The sequence below is a fragment of the Bombina bombina genome, chromosome 4 (assembly GCF_027579735.1).
Source record: "Bombina bombina isolate aBomBom1 chromosome 4, aBomBom1.pri, whole genome shotgun sequence".
NCBI lineage: Eukaryota > Metazoa > Chordata > Amphibia > Anura > Bombinatoridae > Bombina > Bombina bombina.
The window spans coordinates 915,648,231-915,674,284 of record NC_069502.1 but is presented as its reverse complement, the minus strand read 5'-3'; the positions used below and the strand labels follow the sequence as shown (position 1 = coordinate 915,674,284).

The 26,054-nt window shown below is 38.3% G+C and overlaps 1 protein-coding gene across 1 annotated transcript in view; it reads right to left on the bottom strand.

Moving 5' to 3' along the window:
* Window positions 1-26,054, bottom strand: part of TTC27 (tetratricopeptide repeat domain 27) — a 1,013,239-nt gene that overhangs the window by 953,082 nt on the left and 34,103 nt on the right. The window contains exons 3-4 of the mRNA XM_053711856.1: window positions 25,155-25,326; window positions 3,445-3,574 (exon numbers count right to left, since the gene is read on the bottom strand). Coding sequence (XP_053567831.1) covers window positions 3,445-3,574; window positions 25,155-25,326 — 302 coding nt within the window. The remainder of the gene's footprint in view (window positions 1-3,444; window positions 3,575-25,154; window positions 25,327-26,054) is intronic.

The following is a 26,054-nucleotide window of genomic DNA, read 5'->3' as shown; positions in this document are numbered from 1 at the left end:
CCTAAGAAAGAGGGAACTTTCCGTCCGATTCTGGACCTAAAGTGCTTAAGCAGGTTTTTAAATGTCCCCTCGTTTAAGATGTAGACAATAAGGACCATTCTTCCCATCGTTTGAGAGGGGTAGTTCATGACCATGATAGAGCTGAAGGATGCTCCCTTCTCGTACCAATCTTCAAGGACCAGTTCCTAAGGTTTGCATTCCTGGACCAGCACTTCCAGTTTATTGCCTTTTTATCGAAGAGTGGACAATTTGGAATATCTCCTCTGTCCTCTTTGATCCCACAGAAGGCAGATAATTTAGAGAGAGTTCTCTTGTATCAAGTACCAGGGAAGAATTATCTGGTACTATAATAGTCTCCATCTTAAGGCCATCTGTGGCTCAGTGTATGGAGGTGGTTGGTCTCATGGTGTCCAGCTTGGACATCATTTCCTTTGCCAGGTTTCACCTCACACTGTTGCAACAGTGATCATTCGGATCTGTCTCAGATTTCTCTGGACAACCAATTGGGAGAATCGCTCTCTTGGTGGTTTAATTCTCCGGATCACTTGTCCTGAGGGACGTCCGTCTCAAGACCATCCTAGGTGATTGTGACAATGGTTACGAGTCTGTCAGGATGGGGAGCTGTTTGGGGTGCCAGGAAGGCACAGGGCCTCTGGTCTCAGGCGGTAAAGCTCCCTCCTGATCTCATTTTGGATCTTCAGGCAATATACAATGCTCTGAAGGCTTGGCCTCTGCTGGGTTCGTCCCAGTTAATCAAATTCCAATCAAATAATATATCCTCGGTGGCTTACATTAACCATCGGGGGGACGGGGGACGAGAAGCTCCCTAGTTTTAAGGGAAGTATCTCAGATTCTGGTGTGGAGGAGACCCGCATTTGTTCGCTCTTGGCGATCCACATTCCGGGTGTGGACAACTTGGAAGCGGATTTCCTCAGCAGACAATCCTGCTCTCCATCCCGAGTGTTTGCAGAAGGAAGATCTTATAACGTCTCAATACCAAGCAAGGGGTTGGAGGTACATGGATCCTCAGGCGGAGCTAACAGATGCATTAGCGGTGCCTTGGAGGTTCAATCTAATGTATCCTTTCCGACTGTTACCACTGCTTCCTAGTGTAGTGGCTCGAGTCAAGCAGGCGTCAGTGATACTGACTGCTCCGTCTTGGCCGCGAAGGATATGGTTCGCAGATCTAGTGGGGATGTCATCATCTCCTCTGTGGAAGTTACCTTGTCGCAGGGATCTGCTGACCAAGGTCTCTTTGTTCATCAATGTCTAGATTCTCTGAGGCTGACTGCATGGAGATTGAACGCTTAGTCCTAGCCAAGAGAGGGTTTTATGAGAGAGTTATTTTTACTCTCATTCAAGCTCGTAAGCTGGTTGCTCGTCACATCTATCATAAGGTGTGGAGGACCTACTTATTCTGTTCTCCAGGATGAACTAGAGGGCTTTTCTGCAAGTCCCCTGAAGGGACAGTTTTCGACACTGTCTGTGTTACTGCACAAGAGGTTTGAAGAGCTTCCAGATGTGCAGCCATTTGTTAAGGCTCTGCTGGGATCAGACCTGTGTTTAGATCTAAGGCTCCTCCTTGGAGTTTATATCTTGTCCTTAAGGTTTTGCAACGGGTTCCGTTGGAGCCTATGCGTAAAGTAGACATTAAATTATTGTCTGGAAGGTTCCTTTTCTACTGGATATTGCTTCTGCGAGCAGAGTATCTGAGATTGCTGCCTTGCAATGCGTCCCTCCTTATCTTGCTTTTCATGCCGATAAGGCTGTTCTACGAACCAAGTTAGGTTTCCTTCCTAAGGTTGTGTCAATTCGCAACATCAATCAAGAGATTGTGGTTCCTTTCTTATGTCCTAATCGTTCTTTGTTAAAGGAATGTTTACAATGTATTTCTGGATGTGGTTTGTGCCTTGAAGTTCTATCTTCGGGCCACGTAGGAATTTAGACAAACCTCTTTCTCTTTTTGTTCTATTTTTCGGGAAGCGTAGGGGTCAGAGGGCCTCTTCGACTTCCTTATCTTTTTGGCTGAGGAGTGTCATTCGTTTAGCATAGAAACGGCGGGAATAAGTCCCTTCTGAGGATTACGGCTTATTCTACGAGAGAAGTGGTTTCCTCTTGGGCCTTCAAAAATGAGGCCTCTATGGATCAGATTTGTAAGGCGGATACCTGGTTCTCCTTACATATTTTTTCCAAAATTTTACAAGTTTGATGTTTTTGTTTCTGCTAAAGCAGCCCTCCCGTTAGCATTCTGTGTACTCTAGAGCTTGGGTATATGTTTCCCAAAAGTAAGGAATGCAGCTGTGGACTCTTCCCATATTAAGATGGAAAACATAAATTATGCTTACCTGATAATTTAATTTCCATCTGTATAGGAAGAGTCCACATCTCCTGATCTCCGATGGGCAGCCCTACATTTTGAAATTTTTTCTTCTGGCACCTTTTTCACCCTGATATTTCTCCTACTGTTCCTTGTTCCCTCGGCAGAATGACTGGGGTTATGAGTAAGTGGCGGAGGTATTTAAGTCTTTGGCTGGGGTGTCTTTGCCTCCTCCCGGTGGCCAGGTTCAGTATTTCCCACAAGTAAGGAATGCAGCTGTGGATTCTTCCCATACAGATGGAAATTAAATTATCAGGTAAGCATAATTTATGCTTTCAGTATATAAATCAAGTTATGATATGAAACCCCTTCAGGGATGATACAAAAGCATCAGAGATTTTTCATGGTTTATATAAATATTGGAATATAAATGTTTTGCTTATTTCCCTTGTTTTTTTTTATTTGTTTTCTATAAACAATTAAAAGGGACAGTCTACTCCAGAATTGTTATGGATTAAAAAGATAGATAATCCCTGTAATACCCATTCCCCAGTTTTGCATAACCAACACAGTTATATTAATACACCTTTTACCTTGGTGATTACCTTGTATCTAAGCCTCTGCAGACTGCCCCCTTATTTCAGTTATTTTGACAGATCAGTGCCCTCTCATAAGTAACTCCATTGGCATGAGCACAATGTTATCTATATTGCACACATGAACTTATTCCCTCTAGCTGTTAAAAATGCATTCAGATAAGAGGCAGCCTTCAAGGGCTTAGAACTTAGCATATGAGTTCAAACCCAGTTTTATCTTTTAAATAAGAATACAAAGGGAACACAGCAAATTTGAAGATAAAAGTACATTGGAAAGTTATTTAAAATTACATGCCCTATCTGAATCATGAAAGTTGATTTTTTACTAAACTGTCCCTTTAAATTTGGATTGTTAAAAGTATTATTATCATCATATATTAAAGCTTTCATTTAAAGTGAAAAGTAGTAAATTTTTGTATGAAAAATAATTGTGATATTATTATTATTATTATTATCAGGTATTTGTAGAGCGCCAACAGATTCCGCAGCGCTGATATGTGAAAAAAAACGTGTGTGAAATAGTTAACATACCTCAGGAAATTGTTCAAACAGAGCAGAAGGTAAGAAGTCTTGTGGGGTGGAAAGTAAAGGAGGTCCAGTCCAATTGCTTTGAACAAACAGATGAAGGCAGCTCACCCCCAGTAAAAACACAAGGAGTTGTCTACAATAAAGAAAACAGAATGCATCAGATGTGAGATAACAGCACTGATACAGACTATAGGGTGTTACATTGGAGTCTATTGCCGTACTATTGGGTATACTTCGCTGCTTGCCTATAACTATGTGTTTAAACTTTTGCAAACACATAGTTAAACTCTGATCCAGAGCAGCAATGCGCTAGTGGAAGCTAGCTGAATATATCTGGTAAGCCAATGACAATAGGCATATCTGCATAGCCACCAATCACAAGCTAGCTCTTAGCAGTGCATTGCTGCTCCTACGTCTACTTAGATATGCTTTTTAACAACAAATACCAGCAAAACAAAATAAATGTAAAAGTAGAAGTTAAAGGGACATTAAACCCAATTTTTTTCTTTCATGAGTCAGATAGAAAATACAATTCTAAACCACATTCCAATTTAGTTCTATTATGTAATTTGCTTCATTCTTTAGATATCCTTTGTTGAACAAAAAGCAATGCACAAGAGTGAGCCAATCACACGAGGCATCTATGTTCAGCCACCTATCAGCAGCTAATGAGCCTATATAAATATGCTTTTCAGCACAGGATATCAAGAGACTGAAGCAAATTAGATATTAGAAGTAAATGGGAATGTTGTTTAAAACTGTATTCTCTATCTGAATCATAAAAGAAAATTGTAAAGTTTAATGCCCCTTTAACAGAAAAATATATTACAATTGTATGCTCTATTTGAATTATGAAGGATTAATTTTGCATTTGATGCCTCTTTAACTGCTGAGCCACAAATGATATATTACTTTTTTTCAACATACCCAACAGATTCAAACTCTACAATTTTATGTATATATCATGACGTGAAAAATATACAACAAAAGGAGTGAAAAATGCATGGTATTGTCACAATTGTAATAAAAAAAGGTTGTAAACAATAGTGTGCTCTTTTTTTTCTAAACTGTATTAATATTAAAAAAGGGGTTATCTCCAAATAAAAATAAGCACTTTAAGAATATGTATTTAACTTTAATCTGCACATAGGGCTCCCAGAAGCCTCTACTCTAATAGATGCAAAATTATTTCCACCTCATGATCACAGTAATTACCTGGCTATTAAAAGCTATATAGGGGTATTGCTTTAAAGTGATGGTAAATTCACTTCCATAACTTCACATAGTATGACAATTCTTCTCCTAACTAGCATATTGATATGCTTATTTTGTTCCAATGTCAAATCTACTTTTAATACTGAGCGTTTTTGTCAGGCTCCGTTACCTGATTCAATGCAGTCTCTTTGAATAATTTTCCCTTAGGCTTCTTTGACTGGCAGCTCTTTCAGCCAATCAGAGCCTCACCATGCGCACCATGTAAGTTAATAACAGCACGCTCCCGTGCTTGGAACTCTACTCAACTGCTACGCTTATTGCGCAACATAAACAGTGTTTATGCGCAGTTCAACTTCCAGCCTGAGTTCCAAGCACGGGAGCGTACTGTTATTAACTTACATGGGGCGCATGGTGAGGCTCTGATTGGCTGAAAGAGCTGCCAGTCAAAGAAGAAAAATTATTCAGAGAGGCTGCATTGAATCAGGTAACAGAGCCTGACAAAAACGCTCAGTATTAAAAGTAGATTTGACATTGGAACAAAATAAGCATATCAATATGCTAGTTAGGAGAAGAATTTTCATACTATGTGAACCTATGGAAGTGAATTTACCATCACTTTAATATGCACTGCAGTTCGCACTACTATTGCAAAGTTTTGGAAAGCTTCAGTCCCTAGCTTCGAACTAGTATTAAATAAAATAAGATATTAGCGTTCAATGTCAGAATTATCTGCAAATTTTTAGGATAACAGAGATGAGGAATTGACCATATGGGATGGATTTCTTGGGAAGAAAAACAAAGGAGTAGAACCAGGCATAGTCATAAATATAGCTTCTAACATAGTCTATACAGTTTTCTGGCATAACTAGAAATCTAAGAGATATTAGAAGTCTAGGTACTATTAGACCAATTCAAACATAATTATTGGTACTTATAATGTCAATTTTTCAAAAAGACGTCAAATTAATTCCCAATAACGGTTTTCCCCCTCCCCATTTAAAATAGACTTTTTCAATAGGTCAAGCAATTACAATATGATTACAGTTCATATCTACAGTAGCATCAAGATGTTCCACAGGATTATTAGACTGAATTTTCCGCATTTACTTAGTAAGACAGATACCCATTTTAAAGAGGAGAAAGATTATTACTGATGATAACTTTTGTTTTTTTAATAATCTGTATATCTGTATGTCAGTGTATACTTTTATTTGTGTTTTTTATTTGCTTGTTATCAAACATTTGAAAACTAATAAAAATCTTTTCATTATAAAAAAAAATATATAAATGGGGCATGTTTTAAAAAGGGCATTCTGGGCTTTAAATCTAGGGTTCTTGGCGTCATTATGCCTTTTTGATGAGCTGTAACAGGCTCATATAGACCCCCTTACTATAATTTATGTGTGTTTATTTTATTTATTTTAAGATGTGCTTTAACTTTATACCCCCAAGTTACCGATCATTTGAAAAAGCAGCAGATTTCCAGGTTTCTAGGGGCTTAAGGGAGCTGAGATTGAGAGGTGTAAATGCGCATTCCCTCCATCCAGCTCCATTAATCCCTATGCAGCAACCCGGCACTTAAAGGTTTCCAGGCATGGGAGTGGTGATGTCACCAACATTCCCGAATTCCCACTTTGATACCAGGTCACTAGACCACCAGGGATGCAAGGTAAACTGCAGAAGGGCCACTATGAGCTCAGAAACTGCCCCCATGTCCCCTGGGATAACGACACACGGTTGTCATCAGCACTAAAAACATTGTTCAAGCAATGACCATGTGCCATCATGCACAGTAAATGGTTAAAGGTACAGTAAAATCAAAAATAAACTTTCATGATTCAGACAGTGCATGCAATTTTAAACAACGTTCTAATTTACTTATATTATCGAATTAATTTGCAACCATTTATAATATTACCACAAACATTGCTGCAAACACATCTACCATAGAGTGCTAAAAATAAGTGCACGCCCCTGAGCTCCTTTGAGCCTACCTAGGTTTACTCTTGAATAAATTGTATCAAAAGAATGAATCAAAACTGATAATATAAGTAAAATATAAAAAGTTATTTAAAAGTCCATGCTGTGTCTGAATAATTAAAGTTACATTTTGACTTTACTTTCTATTTAATGAATTAGCTTAATAGAATAACAGAAGAACTTGACTGATCATTGTTACTATATAGTTATTTCTCAATCTTTAGTGAAGCTAGCCAATTACTTTAATTTATTTTATAGAGAAACGTGTTTCTACTAATTGTCCAGACAAGTATATGGTAAACATACAAACATACAGTTCTCAAAACTGCCTTATACAGATGAAAAATAAAAAAAGGAGGCTCACAACAAAAAAACAGACAATTTAGAAACTATTTTAGCAACAAGACATTCCAGGACAAAAGCTGAATCTCCAAATGCATAGCTTAAAAAGGAGGCACCTGCAAAACTCTTTAAACCGAATTAAGACTCCAAAGAGGAGAAATTGGTTTAATCCTGACCTAACAAAATTCTGACTATCAGAAAATTTAGCAATTTTCCTGTGAAACAAGACAGAAAGAGCAGAAATCTGATCCTTTAAGGTACTAGTGGATAAACATTTATTGAAACCATCCTGAAAAAATTGAAGATATCTAGTAATGATAATAGAGTGCCAAGCTGAACCCATGTTCCATACATCAGGATATAAAAGCTTTCCAAACCTTGTAAATTTTTCTTATCACAGGTTTACGGGACTGAAGCAAAGTATCAATGACAGAATCAGAAATACCTCTCTGCCTTAAAACTATGCATTCAATCTCAAAGTCATCAATTTTAGAGACTTTAGATCAAAAATGGACCTTTAGATAGAAGGTTGTGGCGCAGAGGAAGAGGTCACAAATGACAGCTGGACATGTCTACAAGATCTGTAAACCTTAACCAAGGCCAAGCTGGGGCAATCGGAATTATTGATGAGACCTCCTGCTTGATCCTGGCTATTACCCTTGGTAACAGCACAAGAGGAGGAAAAATATAGACTAGAAGAAACGACCAAGGAGCTACTAGAGCATCCACAAATTCCATCTTAGGATCCCTGGACCTCGCAAAGTATATGGGGAACTTGTTGTTCAAGCAAGAAGCCATAAGATCTACTTCCAGAAGACCCCACAGGTCTACAATCTGACTGAAGACTTCTGGAAGAGACCATTCCGCTGGATTAAAGGATTAGCGAGAGAGTCTGCTTCCCAATTGCTCACCCCCTGGAATATCAACTGCAGAAATTATAGAGGAATTGATCTGAAACTTATGCTGTAACCTTGGGAAACGATGCTCAGAGCCCAAGGATCTTGAACAGCATAAAACCAAGCCTCCTGAAAAAGGCGTAATCTGCACCAAAACAGAAGATCTGAATTGGGGGCCACATCTTCATGCAGTCTTGGTAGTGGAAAAAGGATTTTTGGACTGTTTAGATCTGTTCCAATTAGGGTTTGACTTTCAGGAAGAACCCCGTTTCTCAGAAAAGATGGAAGACTTTTGGTTTTTAGATTGATGAAAGGAACAAAACTGTTTAGAAGCCCTGGATTTACCCTTAGACTTCTTATCCTGAGGGCAAAAGGCACCTTTTCCCCCAGTCATTGTAGATATGTCATCCAAACCAGACCTAAACAATACCCTTCCTTTAAAAGGAAGAGACAGAAGTCTTGATTTAGAAACCATGTCAGAAGACCATAATTTCAACTATAAGGCCCTTCTAGTCAAAACTGTCAAAGCCATATTCTTAGCGTTGATCTTAATAACATCAACAACAGCATCACAAATGAAAGCATTAACTGTTTCTAATTGATTAGAAAACTCTTCACAATTAGAATCCTAAGAAAGTTGCTCAGATAAACCCTTACAGCAAAAGGTAAAGGTTGCTGCGACACAAACAATAGCAATTGCAGGCCTAAGAAGAAAACCTGCTCACCAAAAAAGCTTTTGAATGAAAAGACTCTAATTTCCTGTACATGGGGTCTATAAAAGAGGCAATATCTTCCAGATAAATAGTAGTAGGTTTAGCCAAAGTAGAAATAGCCCCATCCACTTTAGGAATAGTTTCCCAAAGCTCTAAATTAGAAGCAGGTAAAGGAAATCTTTGAGCAGAATTAAAAGTGACACTAGGCTTAGACCATCCTTTTTCAAATTTTCTCAGAAATAGCATTAGCACATGGAAATTCATCAGGTGACTTAAAATTAAATTCAACTGTTTAACAGACTTATCATCAGGAACTATAGAATCCTGAACCCCTAAAGTACATACCACTACCCTTAAAAGTGAACGGAGTTCAAGCTTAAACAAAAAAAGAGGAATACTCAGTTTCCTGATGAGAGACTGACTCTTGATCATCTGAAAACACACCATGTCCTGACAAAAAAAACACATTTTGATTTAATCAAAACAGGATTATCAGAAACCACCTTCTTACACTTACTTGGAGGGGGCATTCAGATCAGATATAGCAAGGCTTACAAATTCTTTAAATTTTGGAACAAAATCTGAAGAACACCCCTATGTAGAACAAACAGAGGGAGGGCAGATACCCTTAGAAGAGCAGCATAAGACTGATCATAATGCATAAGATGATCTGTACATGACTTGCAAACCTGAGCAGGGGGATAATGTCAACCAGCTTGCAAGAGAGACACTTTAAATTAGTAGGAAAGTGTTCAGAGGATCTGGCTTCTGGGGTACTAGTAATAACAGAAGAGGGGACAGAATCAGTATGCTCCTTTATGAATATAAACAGGCAGGCAATTAGAAAATCAAATAACAGACAATTATTTAAGCATAGCAATAATAGGTAGGGTAAATAAAGCAACCATACACCCAAATAAAGCAGCTCCCCTCAACAGGAGCTTAAGCAATCTTTACGAGCGTTAAATATCCATATAGAATAGATGATTGCTAACCTGACAAGCGTCTGAACATACGATGCGTACATAGACAAAGCACGCAAAAACTAAAGTGCACTAAATAAACCAACACAAAGACGTCAAATGGCACAGCGTCCGGTGCGCATGCAACAAGCGTAAAGGATAAAGGCGTGAAAAAAATACGACATGCACATAAGACAACGCACTCTAATTAGGAAGAGTGCAAACATAAAAACCCACCATGCAAAACACAGATGCACGCAAGCATGCCGACAAGCAAACAAGCCGACATGCATTAACAAAAAATGAAGCGCAAAGGTAAAAAATACTTAATGCACCTCAAGGACTAAAAAAGGGTCCTATATATAAAAAAGTACCTATATATCCAATCCATTTAAAAAAAAAAAAGCCTTATATTATAGTCCCCAGGCTATGATATACCCAAAATTGAGTACCTACTAATAACCTTCATGGGAAAACTGGGCTTTAGATCAGCCTGAGCACCTTTCTCACAAACAACTGGAGCACCTCGCTCCATCAATTTCCTCCTGCAAAGGCAAAGACAAGACTAGTTTCCATTAAGGTGGGAGGGGTTTTAATAGCCTTTTCAATTTAAATTGCTTTTACATAACATTTTTAGATATACATTTTATTTTTGAAGAAACATTAAACACTTTGAGAATGTGATATGAAATATATAATTAAATGTAGTAACACAACTTTGCTATATACATTCATTATTTATTTTGTTTCCCTTTTTCCTCTAATTTCATTCTAAAGATTGTGAGCCTTCCTATTTGTGTTAAAAGTGGAAATGCAGACTCCAGATTCTGTTATATTCAACACAGTTATTGTTTGTACACTTTGGTGATCCATTTAGAGCTTTCCTTAATAGGCCCCAGCTAAGATTACAACATGATGGTGTCATTGCTTTATGAACATTAAAATATTGTATTATCTTTAACATTTAAAGGAACAGTAAAGTAAAAATTAAACTTAATTGGATAGAGCATGACATTTTTAAACAACTTTCCAATTTACTTTTGTTTTCATTTTTGGAGTGTGCAAATGTCTTTAGCTATCTGGCAGAATGTGTTTGCAACAATGTTTATAGTAATGTTATACTTAGTTGCAAACACTGCTGTTACAGAATCCTACAGACACTATATGGTAGAAGAGTTGGCAACTAAGTATAACATTGTTTTAAGCATTGTTGTAAACACTGTTGCCAGATGGCTAAAGGCACGCTCCTGAGCTCACCTAGGATTACCTTTTTAACAAAGGATACCAATAAAACTAAGCAAAATTGATAACAAGTAAATTGAAAAGTTGTTTAAAATCGCATGCTCTATGTGAAATATATATCTTTGACTTTACTGTTCCTTTAAGCAACTAATATAACATCTCCATATTAAAAAAATACATTATTGTATCTAGAATGTATTTTTTGTTTAATGTCCCTTTAACATGATTAAATAATGCTCTCTTTCTTATGCATGACATATCTTTGAGTGCAATGTCCCTTTTAGGTTCAATCTACCAAGCAAGGACCCTGAGGAAACCAATGGAACAATAGGAGCGCAAACATAGCGAATCCATGCTTATGTTGTGCAATAATATACAGTAACTAGACTTCAAATCAATTCTTCATGTAAAAAATGTCATAAATCTAACGTTACATTTTCCTTCAGTAAATACATTTCAACAAAGTATTGTCTGATTTACGCAACAGCTGCTCTTTAAAAATGTACTACTTTTTATTTATATAAAGATAAAGAAAACCGTTTACATTTTTTTGTATCAGGCACAACAATGTTGACAAAAGTAATACATAAAATTCAAACCCGCTCACTCAAGCACCAACAGGAATCAATGCAAAAAGAAATTGAATGGCTAAAAGCATTAAATAATTCAAAGGACCCAGCAGGTACCAGAGCAATAACTATATAAATCACCAGTAAAAGTCTAGATGCTGTGCACGGGCATATGGTAGCTTCTCCTATCTTTTGTCCAGCAAGTTTTCTTGAGACACATCTTATTACACATACTCAAACTGAATGTTAATATAATAATAATTAAATATAATGGCATTATTTTGTTAGATGTTTAAAGGGATATTAAACCCAAAATTGTTCTTTCATGATTAAAATAGAACATACAATTTTAAACAACTTTCCAATTTACTTCTATTATCAGATTTTCTTTGTTTTCTTGGTATCGTTTGTTGAAAAGCAGGAAAAGAACTGAATCTATTTTTGTGGCCTACTTAAAGGGACAGCCTACACCTTAGTCATCTTAAAGTCTTACCTTAGGTTAAGCTGCAAATAGCCTCCTGCACCCCTTTCTATATCATGCAGCAGGAACAGTAAAAAAAGTTATTTTAAAATGAATATTGTTTCTGGCTGTCAAGCTCCTCCCAGTGATGACATCACGATCTGGGCTGCATCTAAACACTATGCTGAATTGCATTGACAGTCCGTTTAATTCAACTAATGAGCCTTTTGTGATTGGACGCCATATGCAGCCCAGATCATGATGTCATCAGTGGGTTGAGCTTGGCAGGCATTTCAAAGTGGCCAGAAACAATATTCATTTTAAAATAACTTTTTTACCATTCCTGCTGCATGATATAGAAAAGGTACAGGTGGCTGTTTGCAGCTAAATCTAAGGTAAATCTTTAAGTTGACCAAGGTGTAGACTGTCCCTTTAACTTGTTTACTTGTTTTTAACCACTTTGATATATATATATGACGACCCACTGTCATCATGTGCATGGTGGTAGTAAAGCATATGGTGACCCGTGTTCATCATGAAAGGAGAATTATCGAACTGATGCTTTCTCCAATCCTCTATCCTACATGCCAGGGATGATTGATGACCAAGTGGGAGGCACTCACAGGCCTTGAAAAGGGAGAGCTGGTGATGATGCTTTGTGGAGTCATCACTGGCAGAGTTAGCTGCAAGGGAGGGACAATTTAAACCCCTCAATCTCAGCTCCCTTAGCAGCTACAGATGGTCAAGACCCCTAATTTGAAAGAAAATTGTCCGTTCTTTCTAAAGATGGTAGTTATAAAAAACAACAAGCCCCCTTAAATAAATAAATAGTTACAAACAAGACATGAGGCTTTACCGGGGAGGAGATTTTTGAGGGAGACATAAAATATGAAATGTTTAATGACTCCCAATACAGTTTATTTTTACAGTGGGCAAAAAAAGATGTACATTTTGTCTGTATAGCCAGGTGATTCACATAGATCACCGGGAAAAAAATAGCTTTTATTTCTATTCTGGCAAAAACTGAGTGTCTAGCTTTTATTATAACCACTCTATTTAACTTTTTATTTTGTTTTGTTAAAGCTTTCTTAAATACAGTAATATATATATATATATATATATATATATAAAATGGTATTTTCTTATTCTGATAGGCCTGCTGGGAAAAAACAAATACATAATTTGTGTGGGTCGCTAAAATATAACTTATAACAGTGTTTCATTTTAAAGGTACAGTTTAGCCTAATTTGTTTCCCATTTAAATTGTTCCCAATTATCAATTTGTCTGCTGGGGTGTATTAATTGTTTACAAATAGTTACTTTACCTTTATATCTGAAATAGTTGAATTTGCCTGTGGTACCCATACCTATACTAAAAATTTCTATACTTAAGTATAGGCTGTAGAAAAGCTATGTAAACATAGCCAGCAGAAGAAATGATAGTCCCGGTAGGAGAGATAAGCAATAACATGTTTAAAGGGTTAGAAAATGTTCCCATTTGACGCTAATTAAACTATATTATTATAATGACTATTATAAATGCAATTTAATTAAACCGTTTTTTAAGACAAAATTAAGCCTTTACATACCTTATTTTTTAGCAATAAACTATCATGAAATGAGCAGTAATGACCGCCCATAAAATGAGGCATGGCTTATGTAAATCCAGCATCCGCCCCCCATCCAATGGTGAAGCGGCTGGATCCCTTCATTTCAATATTGCCTTCAGACAACATTGCATGCGCAGTCTCTATGTTAATGTACAGCTGTTCATAGCCTATTCATCTGTATTGGAGGGGCAGCTTGAGCTTCACACAGACAAATGAGAGGAGACAGGGAATAATAAAATAACCTTAGCTGAGACTAGCTGTGTAAGACTTTGCTGCTGCTTTTGTCCCAGTTCAGCCCTGCACTAACGAGAGCAGCGTTTATACTAGAATTCTTCCCTGCCTGTGATTTAGTGCACCTTTGCTTCAAGTTCAGACTTTGAATACAGCAGCAGTGTGAAAGCTCTGTTTATTTAAACTGTCCGGCTTATCTTCCCCTCTCCCTTGCTGTGTTTGATTGATTAGAGAGGGCTCCAATTCCACATGAAAGGAAACACAGCAAGAGGGAGGGGGAGATGAGTCCCACAGTGTAAATAAACAGAGCGCTCATACTCACGCTGTAAATGTCAGAAGCACAGATGCACTTCATCACGAACAGGGAAGAATCCTAACATACACACTGTTGATGCCGGCCGGTTTCTGAGATACTGCAATACAAATCTGTCAGGAGGCTAGAGCTGCCGCTCTAGTAACTTGTGTTCCTGTCTCCTCTCAGTAGACTGCTGAAAGCGGTGCTGGAGACAGGGGGGCGAGTCTGTGCATGTGTTCTAAAGTAAATAGTTTAATTGCGCATGCGGGCCGCCATGATGTTTCTACCTAGGTAGAACATCGTAACATGCTGCATAATAATAAGTAGAAAATGGGTTTGGCGCAAAATTAATGTTTCAATTAAAATTTCAAGAAATGGAGAGAAAACTGTACAAAGGTCCCAATTACAAAAGGCTTTATTATAAAAAGAAGTTTTGAATGAGTTGAAAATATTTTTTGGGTTTACTATCCCTTTAATTTTCAATTGTTTTCTCTAAGGGCCTGGTGAGATTTTGTAAGTATTGGGCTTTGGTATAAAGACAGAGATAATATGAAGAAGCCTGTGTGTGCACAGAACGTAAAAAAAAAAAAAAAAGCAGAGCTTGCACGGAAAACTGATCCAAGAACCAAAACAGCTATTTCTTATGCAAATATAAACATAAATAAGCAATTTTTCATACATTTTATTTTTTTGCAGCTGGTTTAACAAATCATTGGAAACTTATTAAGAGAAAAACACTTTTATAGTACACTGTCCCAGGGCTGGCAAAAATGGCTTAGTAGCAAAATAGTTAATAAATCAATATTGCATAAATATATATTGTTACTACCTTTACCTTTCTGAGAAATAGATTTATATTAAATGTACTTATTTTAGACCAGTTAAAAAAAATTTAACTTTAAAAAAAAAAAAATCTTCATTCATTAATTTCTATAGTGGAATAAGTAAAGATGCACAGAACAATAAACTGGTTGCACATCCCACACCATAAGCAAGTTTTTCCAAAATATATATGCACATTTCTCAAGCACTCTATGTTAGCAAAGTTTGCAACAATGCTCGTAGCACTGTTATACAATGTTGCAAACACTGCTACTATAAAGTGCTAAAGATACCTGCACACTCTGAAGCTCCTATAAATCTACCTAGCTTTACTACTAGACAAAGAATAACAAGAGAAGAAAGCAAATTTGGTAACAAAACATAATTTATGTAAGAACTTACCTGATAAATTCATTTCTTTCATATTAACAAGAGTCCATGAGCTAGTGACGTATGGGATATACATTCCTACCAGGAGGGGCAAAGTTTCCCAAACCTTAAAATGCCTATAAATACACCCCTCACCACACCCACAAATCAGTTTAACGAATAGCCAAGAAGTGGGGTGATAAGAAAAAAAGTGCGAAGCATATAAAATAAGGAATTGGAATAATTGTGCTTTATACAAAAAAATCATAACCACCACAAAAAAGGGTGGGCCTCATGGACTCTTGTTAATATGAAAGAAATGAATTTATCAGGTAAGTTCTTACATAAATTATGTTTTCTTTCATGTAATTAACAAGAGTCCATGAGCTAGTGACGTATGGGATAATGACTACCCAAGATGTGGATCTTTCCACACAAGAGTCACTAGAGAGGGAGGGATAAAATAAAGACAGCCAATTCCTGCTGAAAATAATCCACACCCAAAATAAAGTTTAACAAAAAACATAAGCAGAAGATTCAAACTGAAACCGCTGCCTGAAGAACTTTTCTACCAAAAACTGCTTCAGAAGAAGAAAATACATCAAAATGGTAGAATTTAGTAAAAGTATGCAAAGAGGACCAAGTTGCTGCTTTGCAGATCTGGTCAACCGAAGCTTCATTCCTAAACGCCCAGGAAGTAGATACTGACCTAGTAGAATGAGCTGTAATTCTCTGAGGCGGAATTTTACCCGACTCAACATAGGCAAGATGAATTAAAGATTTCAACCAAGATGCCAAGAAATGGCAGAAGCTTTCTGGCCTTTCCTAGAACCGGAAAAGATAACAAATAGACTAGAAGTCTTACAGAAAGATTTCGTAGCTTCAACATAATATTTCAAAGCTCTAACAACATCCAAAGAATGCAACGATTTCTCCTTAGAATTCTTAGGATTAGGACATAATGAAGGAACCACAATTTCTCTACCAATGTTGTTGGAATTCACAACGTTAGGTAAAAATTCAAAAGAAGTTCGCAACACCGCCTTATCCTGATGAAGAATCAGAAAAGGAGACTCACAAGAAAGAGCAGATAATTCAGAAACTCTTCTGCAGAAGAGATGGCCAAAAGGAACAAAACTTTCCAAGAAAGTAATTTAATATCCAATGAATGCATAGGTTCAAATGGAGGAGCTTGAAGAGCCCCCAGAACCAATTTCAAACTCCAAGGAGGAGAAACTGACTTAATGACAGGCTTTATATGAACCAAAGCTTGTACAAAACAATGAATATCAGGAAGAATAGCAATCTTTCTGTGAAAAAGAACAGAAAGAACAGAGATTTGACCTTTCAAGGAACTTGCGGACAAACCCTTATCTAAACCATCCTGAAGAAATTGTAATATTCTCGGTATTCTAAAAGAATGCCAAGAAAAATGATGAGAAAGACACCAAGAAATATAGGTCTTCCAGACTCTATAATATATCTCTCTGGATACAGATTTACGAGCCTGTAACATAGTATTAATCACAGAGTCAGAGAAACCTCTTTGACCAAGAATCAAGCGTTCAATCTCCATACCTTTAAATTTAAGGATTTCAGATCCTGATGGAAAAAAGGACCTTGAGACAAAAGGTCTGGTCTTAACGGAAGAGTCCACGGTTGGCAAGAGGCCATCCGGACAGGATCCGCATACCAAAACCTGTGAGGCCATGCCGGAGCTACCAGCAGAACAAACGAGCATTCCTTCAGAATCTTGGAGATTACTCTTGGAAGAAGAACTAGAGGCGGAAAGATATAGGCAGGATGATACTTCCAAGGAAGTGAAAATGCATCCACTGCCTTCGCCTGAGGATCCCGGGATCTGGACAGATACCTGGGAAGTTTCTTGTTTAGATGAGAAGCCATCAGATTTATTTCTGGAAGTTCCCACATTTGAACAATCTGAAGAAATACCTCTGGGTGAAGAGACCATTCGCCCGGATGCAACGTTTGGCGACTGAGATAATCCGCTTTCCAATTGTCCATACCTGGGATAAAAACCGCAGAGATTAGACAGGAGCTGGATTCCGCCCAAACCAAAATTCGAGATACTTCTTTCATAGCCAGAGGACTGTGAGTCCCTCCTTGATGATTGATGTATGCCACAGTTGTGACATTGTCATATCTGAAAACAATGAACAACTCTCTCTTCAGAAGAGGCCAAGACTGAAGAGCTCTGAAAATTGCACGGAGTTCCAAAATATTGATCGGAAATCTCACCTCCTGAGATTCCCAAACCCCTTGTGCCGTCAGATACCCCCACACAGCTCCCCAACCTGTAAGACTTGTATCTGTTGAGATTATAGTCCAGGTCGGAAGAACAAAGAAGCCCCCTGAACTAAACGATGGTGATCTGTCCACCATGTCAGAGAGTGTCGTAAAATCGGTTTAAAGATATTAATTGAGATATCTTTGAGTAATCCCTGCACCATAGGTTCAGCATACAGAGCTGAAGAGGTTGCATGTGAAAACGAGCAAAGGAGATCGCATCTGATGCGGCAGTCCTAAGACCCAACATTTCCATGCATAAGGCTACCAAAGGGAATGATTGTGACTGAAGGTTTTGACAAGCTGATATCAATGTTAAACTTCTCTTGTCTGACAAGGACAGAGTCATAGACACTGAATTTATCTAGAAACCTAAAAAGGTTACCCTTGTCTGAGGAATCAATGAACTGATTGGTAAATTGATCCTCCAACCATGAACTTGAAGAAACAACACAAGTCGATTCGTATGAGATTCTTCGAAAATGAGAAGACTGAGCAAGTACCAAGATATCGTCCAAATAAGGAAATACCAAAACCCTATTCTCTGATTACAGAAAGAAGGGCACCGAGAACCTTTGAAAAAAATTCTTGGAACTGAGGCTAGGCCAAACAGTAGAGCCACAAAACTGGTAATGCTTGTCTAAAAAGAGAATCTCAGACACTAAAAGTGATCTGGATGAATCGGAATATGCAGATACACATCCTGTAAATCTATTGTAGACATATAATGCCCTTGCTAAACAAAAGGCAGGATAGTCCTACAGTAACCATCTTGAATGTTGGTATCCTAACATAACGATTCAATAATGATAGATCCAGAACTGGTCTGAAGGAATTGACCTTCTTTGGTACAATGAAGAGATAAAATAAAACCCCAGCCCCTGTTCCAGAACTGGAACTGGCATAAATACTCCAGCCAACTCTAGATCTGAAACACATTTCAGAAATGCTGAGCCTTGCTGTGTCAACTGGGACACGGGAAAGAAAAGAATCTCTTAGCAGGAGGCCTTAACTTGAAGCCAATTCTGTACCTTTCTGAAACAATGTTTCTGAAACCAGAGATTAAGAACGGAATTGATCCAAATTTCTTTGAAGAAAACGTAATCTGTCCCATACCAGCTGAGCTGGAATAAGGGCCGCACCTTCATAGATACTTAGGAGCTGGCTATAGGTTTCTATAAGGCTTGGATATATTCCAAACTGGAAATAGTTTCCAAACTGATACCGCTCCTGAGGATGAAGGATCAGGCTTTTGTTCCTTGTTGTGAGGAAAGGAACGAAATGATTATTTACCCTGGAAAGAAAGGGAAAGCAAAGTTGACTTAGAAGACATGTCAGCATTCCAAGTTTAATCCATAAAGCTTTTCTAGCTAAAATAGCTAGAGACATATACCTGACATCAACTCTAATGATATCAAAAGATGGTATCACCAATAAAATTATTAGCATGTTATAGAATAATAATAATGCTATAAAATTATGATCTGTTACTTGTTGCGCTAAAGCTTCTAACCAAAAAGTTGAAGCTGCAGCAACATCCGCTAAAAATATAGCAGGTCTAAGAAGATTACCTGAACATAAGTAAGCTTTTCTTAGAAAAGATTCAATTTTCCTATCTAAAGGATCCTTAAATGAAGCACTATCTGCCATAGGAATAGTAGTACATTAGCAGGAGTAGAGACAGCCCCATAACCTTAGGGATTTTTGTCCCAAAAAACTCTAATCTGTCAGATGGCACAGGATATAATTTGCTTAAACGTCTAGAAGGAGTAAATAAATTACCCAAATTATTCCATTCCCTGGAAATTACTTCAGAAATAGCATCAGGGAGATAAAACACTTCTGGAATAACTACAGGAGATTTAAAAACCTTATTTAAACGTTTACATTTAGTATCAAGAGGACCAGAATCCTCTATTTCTAATGCAAATAACACTTCTTTAAGTAAAGAACGAATAAATTCCATCTTGAACAAATACAAAGATTTATCAGCATCAACCTCTGAGACAGAAACCTCTGAACCAGAAGAACCATTATCAGTATCAGAATGATGATGTTCATTTAAAAATTCATCTGAAAAAAAAAAGAGAAGTTTTAAAAGACTTTTATGTATACTAGAAGGAGAAATAACAGACATAGCCTTCTTAATGGATTTAAAAAATAAAATCTCTTATGTTATCAGGAACACTCTGAAAATTAGATGTTGACGGACAGCAACAGGTAATGTAACAGTACTAAAGGAAATTTTATCTGCATTAATAAGTTTGACATGACATGCAATACAAATAACAGCTGGAGAAAACAGATACCAAAAGTTTATAGCAGACTTAGCTTGGTAGCTCCAGCACTGTGCAGTGATTTTCCTGTAGTATCTTCTGACTCAGTTGCAACGTGGAACATCTTGCAATATGTAAAAGAAAAAAACAACATATAAAGCAAAATTGATCAAATTCCTTAAATGACAGTTTCAGGAATGGGAAAAAAATGCCAGTGAACAAGCTTCTAGCAACCAGAAGCAATAAATAATGAGACTTAAATAATGTGGAGACAAAAATGACGCCCATATTTTTTAGCGCCAAAAAAGACGCCCACATTATTTGGCGCCTAAATGCTTTTGGCGCCAAAAATGACGCCACATCCGGAACGCCGACATCCTTGACGCAAAATAACGTCAAAAAATGACGCAACTTCCGGCGACACGTATGACGCCGGAAACGGAAAAGAATTTTTGCGCCAAAAAAGTCCGCGCCAAGAATGACGCAATAAAATGAAGCATTTTCAGCCCCCGCGAGCCTAACAGCCCACAGGGAAAAAAGTCAAATTTTTGAGGTAAGAAAAAATATGATAATTCAATGCATAATCCCAAATATGAAACTGACTGTCTGGAAATAAGGAAAGTTGAACATTCTGAGTCAAGGCAAATAAATGTTTGAATACATATATTTAGAACTTTATAAATAAAGTGCCCAACCATAGCTTAGAGTGTCACAGAAAATAAGACTTACTTACCCCAGGACACTCATCTACATGTTTGTAGAAAGCCAAACCAGTACTGAAACGAGAATCAGTAGAGGAAATGGTAAATATAAGAGTATATCGTCGATCTGAAAAGGGAGGTAAGAGATGAATCTCTACGACCGATAACAGAGAACCTTATGAAATAGACCCCGTAGAAGGAGATCACTGCATTCAATAGGCAATACTCTCTTCACATCCCTCTGACATTCACTGCACGCTGAGAGGAAAACCGGGCTCCAACTTGCTGCGGAGCGCATATCAACGTAGAATCTAGCACAAACTTACTTCACCACCTCCCTTGGAGGCAAAGTTTGTAAAACTGATTTGTGGGTGTGGTGAGGGGTGTATTTATAGGCATTTTAAGGTTTGGGAAACTTTGCCCCTCCTGGTAGGAATGTATATCCCATACGTCACTAGCTCATGGACTCTTGTTAATTACATGAAAGAAAAGTAAATTGGAAAGTTTTTTTTAGAATATTATGCTATATCTGAATCATGAAAGTTTAATTTTTACTTTACTGTCCCTTTAAGCAAGTATCACAGCTTACAAGCAATAAAGGGGCATAAACCCCAATTGTTATTCATGATTCAGATAGATCATATAATTTTAAACAACTTCCCAATTTACTTCTATTATCTAATTTGTCTCATTCTCTTGGTATCATTTGTTAAAAATCATACCTTGGTAGGCTCATGAGCTGGGAGATAGCTGCTGATTGGTGAGTGCTCACACGCTTACCGATGTGTTCAGTTAGCTTCCAGTAGTGGATCGCTGCTTCTTCAATGAGTATACAAACAGAATGAAGCAAAATTGATAATAGAAGTAAATTGGAAAGTTGTTTAAAATTGTATGTTCTATCTAAATCGTGAACAAAACATTTTGGGTTTCGTGTCCCTTTAAAGGGGTAGAAAGGTCAAAATTAAAATTGTGCATGGGTCCATTTCATATACTTTCATTAGCAAAAATGCTTCTACTAAAAGTAATTACTGTTTTTCTGCTGCATACGCACATATCCTGTGAGAGTCCGTGCAACAGTATTCAAACGCCCCACCTTCTCAAGGAGTCAGCAGTAGCTTGTATGACACAAATTAACGCCTAGATTTAGAGTTTGGCGTTAGCCGTCAAAACCAGCGTTAGAGGCTCCTAACGCTGGTTTTGGGCTACCGCTGGTATTTAGAGTCAGTCAGGAAAGGGTCTAATGCTCACTTTCCAGCCGCGACTTTTCCATACTGCAGATCCCCCTACGCCATTTGCGTATCCTATCTTTTCAATGGGATCTTTCTAACGCTGGTATTTAGAGTCGTGGCTGAAGTGAGCGTTAGAAATCTAACGACAAAACTCCAGCCGCAGCAAAAAGCCAGGAGTTAAGAGCTTTCTGGGCTAACGCCGGTTCATAAAGCTCTTAACTACTGTGCTCTAAAGTAGACTAACACCCATAAACTACCTATGTACCCCTAAACCGAGGCCCCCCACATCGCCGCCACTCTATTAAATTTTTTAACCCCTAATCTGCCGACCGCACACCGCCGCAACCTACATTATCCCTATGTACCCCTAATCTGCTGCCCCTAACACCGCCGACCCCTACATAATATTTATTAACCCCTAATCTGCCACCCCAACGTCGCCGCTACCTTACCTACAATTATTAACCCCTAATCTGCCGACCGGACCTCACCGCTACTATAATAAATGTATTAACCCCTAAAGCTAAGTCTAACCCTAACCCTAACACCCCCCCTAAGTTAAATATAATTTTTATCTAACTAAATAAAATAAATCTTATTAAATAAATTATTCCTATTGAAAGCTAAATACTTACCTGTAAAATAAACCCTAATATAGCTACAATATAAATAATAATTACATTGTAGCTATTTTAGGATTAAAGTGATTGTAAAGTCAGCCTTCTGTCTAAACAGCTGTGTAACAGTTATCACGAAAAAACTTGAGTTTCATTCATCAAATTTTAAGATTTCAAATGGATACCTGTATTTTCATTATTTTCTATCAATTTTCGGCTAAATCATCCTCCTCCCGGCATTCGCGCTCCGTTGCTGTCCTTTTTGATGGACGTCTTAATAGCCAATAATGGCTCTAACCATGGGGGGACCCACCCTCTTATCATGACGTAATACGTCCTTATTGCGCATGCGTTCGTCTTCGGTGCAGAGCTAATCTATTGTAAGCTCGTGCACATTTCGCACATGCGCAATAGTAGTAAACACGGCGTAGCAATAGAATATTATACGGAGTCCTGTCATTTCCTCTGTATTGTAAAGCTTGGATTAGTGGATCTGAAAGGGCTCCGTATATAGGTTAGATTGTTTTATTTATCTTATCTATGTGACAACTATGTTATAAAGCGGAAACAGCAGTAACGCATGCGCAATGGAAAATAGACACAGGAGCGCGCAGTGCCGATACGTAAACAGCGGGTGGGACCGCTGTTTACGTAATATGGAGGAAAATTAGCAAACAGTGAGTGGGAGGAGCGGGTAAGTGAATGAGTGATATTGAATATATAACATAAAAAAGAAATTAAAAATGTTATTAAAAAGTTCTTGTAGCGGTATGCTTAATCGGATGATTCTCTACCAAACTATATTAGACAAACATGAAAAATTTACATTCACTTTAATATTTATTTTACAGGCAACTTTGTATTTATTTTAACCAGGTACAATAGCTATTAAATAGTTCATAACTATTTAATAGTTACCTAGTTAAAATAATTACAAAATTACCTGTAAAATAAATCCTAACCTAAGTTACAATTAAACCTAACACTACACTATCAATAAATTAATTAAATAAAATACCTACAATTATCTACAATTAAACCTAACACTACACTATCAATAAATTAATTAAATACAATACCTACAAATAAATACAATTAAATAAACTAAAGTACAAAAAAATAAAAAAGAACTAAGTTACAAAAAATAAAAAAATATTTACAAACATTAGAAAAATATTACAAACAATTTTAAGCTAATTACACTTCTCTAAGCCCCCTAATAAAATAACAAAGCCCCCCAAAATAAAAAAATGCCCTACCCTATTCTAAAATAAAAATAGAAAAGCTCTTTTACCTTACCAGCCCTTAAAAGGGCCTTTTGCGGGGCATGCCCCAAAGAATTCAGCTCTTTTTCCTGGAAAAAAAAACATACAATACCCCCCCAATCTAACCCAAACCCCCTTAAATAAACCTAACACTAAGCCCCTGAAGATCTTCCTACCTTATCTTCACCACGCCGGGTATCACCGATCCGTCCAGGCTCCGATGTCTTGATCCAAGCCCAAGCGGGGGCTGAAGACGTCCATCCTCCGGCTGAAGTCTTGATCCAAGCGGCGGCTGAAGAAGTCCATCATCGGGCAGAAGTCTTCATCCTATCCGGGCAGAAGAGGACATCCGGTCCGGCAAACATCTTCATCCAAGCGGCATCTTCTATCTTCTTCCATCCGATGATGAGCGGCTCCATCTTCAAGACCTCCGGCGCGGATCCATCCTCTTCTTCCGACGACTAAACGACGAATGAAGGTTCCTTTAAGGGACGTCATCCAAGATGGCGTCCCTCGAATTCCGATTGGCTAATAGGATTCTATTAGCCAATCGGAATTAAGGAAAAAAAATCTGATTGGCTGATTGAATCAGCCAATCAGATTCAAGTTCAATCCGATTGGCTGATCGGAACAGCCAATAGAATGCGAGCTCAATCTGATTGGCTGATTGGACTTGAATCTGATTGGCTGATTCCATCAGCCAATCAGAATTTTCCTACCTTAATTCCGATTGGCTGATAGAATCCTATCAGCCAATCGGAATTCGAGGGACGCCATCTATTTAATAAGAGTTAATTTATTTCGTTAGATTTAAATTATATTTAACTTAGGGGGGTGTTAGGGTTAGACTTAGCTTTAGGGGTTAATACATTTATTAGAGTAGCGGCGAGGTCCGGTCGGCAGATTAGGGGTTAATAATTGTAGGTAGGTGTTAGGGGCAGCAGATTAGGGGTACATAGGGATAGCGTAGGTTGCGGCGGTGTACGGAGCGGCAGATTAGGGGTTAATTGTATAATGCAGGTGTCAGCGATAGCGGGGGCAGCAGATTAGGGGTTAATAAGTGTAAGGTTAGGGGTGTTTAGACTCGGGGTACATGTTAGGGTGTTAGGTGCAGACATAGGAAGTGTTTTCCCATAGAAAACAATGGGGCTGCGTTAGGAGCTGAACGCTGCTTTTTTGCAGGCGTTAGGTTTTTTTCAGCTCAAACTGCCCCATTGTTTCCTATGGGGGAATCGTGCACGAGCACATTTTTGAAGCTGGCCGCGTCCGTAAGCACCGCTGGTATTGAGAGTTGCAGTGGCTCTACGCTCCCTTTTTTGAGCCTAACGCAGCCCTTCTGTGAACTCTAAATACCAGCGGTATTTAAAAGGTGTGGGGAAAAAAAAGCCAGCGTTAGCTACGCGGGTCGTTACCGACAAAACTCTAAATCTAGCCGTAAGTCTCCACCAATGCAAACCAATGCCAGCTTTCTGAGCAGGTACAGTGTTTGAATACTGGCTAACAGGCCCTCACAGGATATTGCAATGGAAGTATATTGCAAAAATGCTTCTATTTCAAATTGAAATGCACATTCAAATTTGACCTTACTATCACTTTAATTAGCAATACATACCTGTCACTTAGAAGGTCTACAGGGGCATCCAGATATGAAGAAATCTGTCGCTCCAGATAATGGTCAATTGTTTCTTCTGGCAATGGTGCAGTAAACATTTCCTGGACCAGTGGGCTGAGCAGAACACTTTCAAAACTGCCATCAAACAGTGGTTGCAGCAGAGAAAGGATTTCTGTAATCATAAACATGTCAAAAGTGTTAAAACTATTGCAACCAATCAGTCAAACCACAAAATTTAACCCCTTAACGACCAAGGACCTGCAGGGTACGTCCTACCAAAACTGCTAGTTAATGACCAAGGACGTGCCCTGCATGTCCTCAGTGTTTTCAAGCGCTGGAAGGCACCGTGATTGCTTCCAGCTGCTTTTAGGGTATTGCAACGATGCCTCAATATTGAGGCATCGTGCAATACCCTTTTTTAGGCAACCGATGCAGAGAGGGCCACTCTGTGGCCCCCTCTGCATCGGCCAGTGATGGTGCCGATCGTTGGTGGCATGGGAGGGATACGAGGGAGGCGGGTGTGCAGCCCATCACTGGATCACTTCCTATCAGTGTTGATTTAGTTGATCCAATGCTGCGAGGGCGTCAGGAACGTGCAAGGGGAGTGGGAACGCTCGTGCGCGCTACTTAGGGCAATGATCCGAAGGAGGGAGGGAGAGGGAAGGGGGATAAGTCTTGGGAAAAGGGATCTGGAAGGGTATTGAGGGGTATTGAGGGGGGGCAGCTACACTACAGGAAAAAATGGAAATAATAAAAAAAAAAAAAAAAAAAACAGCACAATTTTAGTGCAAAGTGGATACTGGCAGACAGCTGCCAGTACCTAAGATAGCTGCAAATAGGAAGAGGGGGAAGTTAAGAGAGCTGTTTGGGGGGGGGGGGGATTATGGATGTGCGGGAGGG